The sequence below is a fragment of the Lipotes vexillifer genome, unplaced genomic scaffold, assembly GCF_000442215.2.
Source record: "Lipotes vexillifer unplaced genomic scaffold, Lipotes_vexillifer_v1.1 scaffold1309, whole genome shotgun sequence".
NCBI classification, from domain to species: Eukaryota; Metazoa; Chordata; class Mammalia; order Artiodactyla; family Lipotidae; genus Lipotes; species Lipotes vexillifer.
The window spans coordinates 94,753-98,311 of NW_006777513.1; the positions used below are offsets into that span (position 1 = coordinate 94,753).

At 53.8% G+C, this 3,559-nt stretch overlaps 1 protein-coding gene across 1 annotated transcript in view; it reads left to right on the forward strand.

Moving 5' to 3' along the window:
• Window positions 1-3,559, forward strand: part of RET (ret proto-oncogene) — a 29,099-nt gene that overhangs the window by 24,757 nt on the left and 783 nt on the right. Inside the window, exons 16-17 of the mRNA XM_007451156.1 lie at window positions 902-1,039; window positions 2,100-2,199. Of these exons, the coding sequence (XP_007451218.1) occupies window positions 902-1,039; window positions 2,100-2,199 (238 nt within the window). The remainder of the gene's footprint in view (window positions 1-901; window positions 1,040-2,099; window positions 2,200-3,559) is intronic.

Sequence of the window (3,559 nt, forward strand, 5' to 3'; positions counted from 1 at the left end):
GCTCCCCGGCCCGGGCACCAACCCCGTGCCCCCGCCATCGGCAGGTGGACTCTCAACCACTGCACCACCAGGGTAGCCCCCAATTACATTTTTGATAGTTTTCAGAAATACAACAGACTTGTTTCCAAGTGTTCTGCTCTGAACAGGCTTGCATATTTTGAATAATGTGGGCTGTGAAAAGGCAGTTCTTAGACGGTTTTAACAACTGTGTTCTGATTACAAAGTTGACCGTAAGAAAATTAGAAATGCAGGGGAAAGCAAAATGAAGAGACTAAAAGCCACTAGGATCCCACCACCCCTAAGTAACTACTGCTGGCCCTCGCAGGCATGGCCTAGAGTTTTCTGTGGCGTGCAGGTATATGCTTTTTGTTACTGTAAGTGGGCTCGTGTGATAATACTGTTTTGTGATATGATTTTGTCCCCACTTCACAGTAAATTTTCTCTCACAGTTAAGTATGTTTTCTATAGCAGTGCTTTTTTTTCTTCTAAGATCTTACGAAAATTTGCAAGCTCACAGAAAAGGTGAAGGAACTGTGCAGGGAGCCCTCTGCCCTGTGGCCTAGGTCCCGCCTACGTTTTGATGTGCTTGCTTGGCTGCCCTGTGCCATCTCTGATGCTTCAGAGCATCACCTCAGGGGCCAGCCGTGTGCCCTTTCGGGTGAGGGGGCTGAGCTTGGGCAGCGGCTTGGCAGGGGTGGGGGCAGGGCAGGCAGATGGCTCATCCCCACCTCTATTCCCCACCCCATCTGTTAGGTCAGCACAGGCTGAAGCTGTGAGCACTTGGGCCACTCTCTGTACTGGGGACTCGGGGTCAGACACTGCTGGGGGGGATGAGTGTCTGGTGCACAGAGGGCACTGCAGACCCAGTGCAACCACTCACTTGTCCTCTTGTTCCCTGCAGGTGGTCCTTCGGTGTCCTGCTGTGGGAGATTGTGACCCTGGGGGGCAACCCCTACCCTGGGATTCCTCCAGAGCGGCTCTTCAACCTTCTGAAAACAGGCTACCGGATGGAGAGGCCAGACAACTGCAGTGAGGAGATGTGAGCAGGCTTTGCTCTGGCCCAGCCTTCCTCAGACACAGACACACTGGACTTTGACGGGGATGAGACACATGCACTCATTCCTTCCCACTCCTGGGCAGCCCTGGGTGCCAGCCCAGGGCGAGCTCGATGGCGGGTAGTGACAGGCAGGGCATGACGGGGCAGAAGTCAGAGAACCACCCTTGGGTGTGACAGCAGATGCTGGGGACCCTTGACTCCACTGGGGGCTGGGTCGGCCTCCTGGAGGGACTTACAGGGGTGAGGGGGGTGGGGCAGGACCTGGGGAAAGGTGGTGGAAGGATGAGAGGGTGCTTCAGACCGAGGGAGCAGCTTGAGCCAGAAGCCAGAGACCTGTCCCAGGATGCTTGGAGAGGGATGGGTAATTCAGAATGGCCCCCAAGGGCACATATAGGGGAGTACACAAGTGGCGGCACAAAGGCAGGCAAGGAGTGGGCAGGGGGGAGCCTGGACTTTCGCCCTAGGGCACCAGAATCTTCTCATCTGATGGTGGTTCCATCAGACGATTCTCAGAGGACAGGTTGAGAACACATGAGAAGGGGTCATCTGCAGGCAGAGACACCGGTCCATTCATTCTATGAAGTCTGTCATGCGCCTGCCACGTGTTTGGCTCGAGGCTAGATGGGGGAGTGCGAGGGTGAGTAGGTGCCACCTCCCTGGACGGCCCGGGCTGGCAAGCAGGGGCCCAGCGCACACCCACACGGTAGCTCTGGAAGCCCTGCAACCATGCCAGGGCCCCAGGGGAGGGAGGAAGGTACAAGTCAGAGTGTGATTGGCAGGTGTTTGTGTTCATACCCAGTTCGTCCTTCATAAGAGTTTTAATGACCAGCATTTCTGCCTTAGCCATCATAGCGCCAGACGCTGTGAGCCCCTGCTGACCCCTCAAACTCTGACCTACCTCAGAGAAGGATGTCAGTGACACAGAAACAGCTTTGAGGTTCGGGAACAGAGCCCCCGGGGTCCAGGGCACTATACTGAGTTTGGTGGCTATGACCGGGCAGTCTTTGCTGGATTGTCACTGCCCACCTGTGTGTCCCATCAGGTACAGTCTGATGCTGCAGTGCTGGAAGGAGGAGCCAGACAAGAGGCCAGTGTTCGCTGACATCAGCAAAGACCTGGATAAGATGATGGTTAAGAGCAGAGTGAGTACCCGGAGACGATTCCTGGTGCCAGCTTCCCGCGGGCCTCCCGCCCTCCGGTCTGTGGAGTTCCCAGCACGGAACGCAGAGCGAGGCTTCCTGGAGGGAGTTGGTCGTGCTGCCCCCAGGGGGAGCCAGCGACTGAACCCTTGTCCTTAATCCAGGCCTTTTGGGCTTCTTTTAAATCAGGAAGAAACCAAGATTTTTACCTTGATCCTTAGGAAGAGCCCTCCATAGATAGGGGTGGGAGGAAAATATTCCAAAGCCAAACAGAATCATTTTCAGTAACAGAACATGAGGAAGTAGAGTTGAAATGACTGCGTCCTAAATTCATATGCTGTCAGGGCCCCGGCTGGGGGTGGGAAGTGACTAGAGAGCAGCGGAGACTGTGACAGACAGGAGCCCACCAGCTGCCCCTGAAAGGCCCCTCACTGTGGACACTTGTAACCTGTATGAACATGAGTGCCGGCATGCCGGGTCTTCTGAATTTTAAGGGATATTTATGTTGTTTCCCAGTTTTTTGTTTTGTTTTGTTTGTTTGTTTGTTTGTTTGCAGTATGCGGGCCTCTCACTGTTGTGGCCTCTCCCGTTGCGGAGCACAGGCTCCGGACGCGCAGGCTCAGTGGCCATGGCTCACGGGTTCAGCCGCTCCGCAGCATGTGGGATCTTCCCAGACCGGGGCATGAACCCATGTCCCCTGCATCGGCAGGCGGACTCTCAACCACTGCGCCACCAGGGAAGCCCTGTTTCCCAGTTTTTAATAGCAACTCATTTAAATTTCCAAAACCTCTGTGTGGGCCAAACAGTCATATCCGTGTGCCTCCAAATTTACAACTCCAGGTGACTGAGGAAGTCAACAAAGTTTCCACTAACATTGATTAAGCAATCGCTGACTCCCATGTTCTGTGTTAGATGCTGGGCATGCAAGTAAACAAAACAGGCACAGACCTTGCCGTCGTTGGTTTCGTCCTTCCATTGACACATTTACTAAAAGTTATTTCTTCAGAGCAAGATGCATGGACTCGGCCACTTGTAATAAAACTCAGCATCAGAGCATCAGTGTACCGTTTGGGTGAACGCTGTGAGTGCAGGGTTGTCCCAAACAAAGGCGATAGCTGATGCCAAGAGGTGGCCTTCCTAGAACAGTGCCGAGAACCAGCCAGCAAAACGCTGGAACCATTCTCTACACATTTAACCAGGGAAGTGGAAATAGCAGGTATTCAAGAATCGTCATGCTTGGGAGCTGAAGCCTATCTATAGCAGTGTCCTCTGCAAAACCCACATCAGTGCCTCAGATTTCTGAGTCCTGACATGATGTTCGAGATGCTTGGAGGGAAGCCGGAGAGTGCTTCTTGGCATTCCT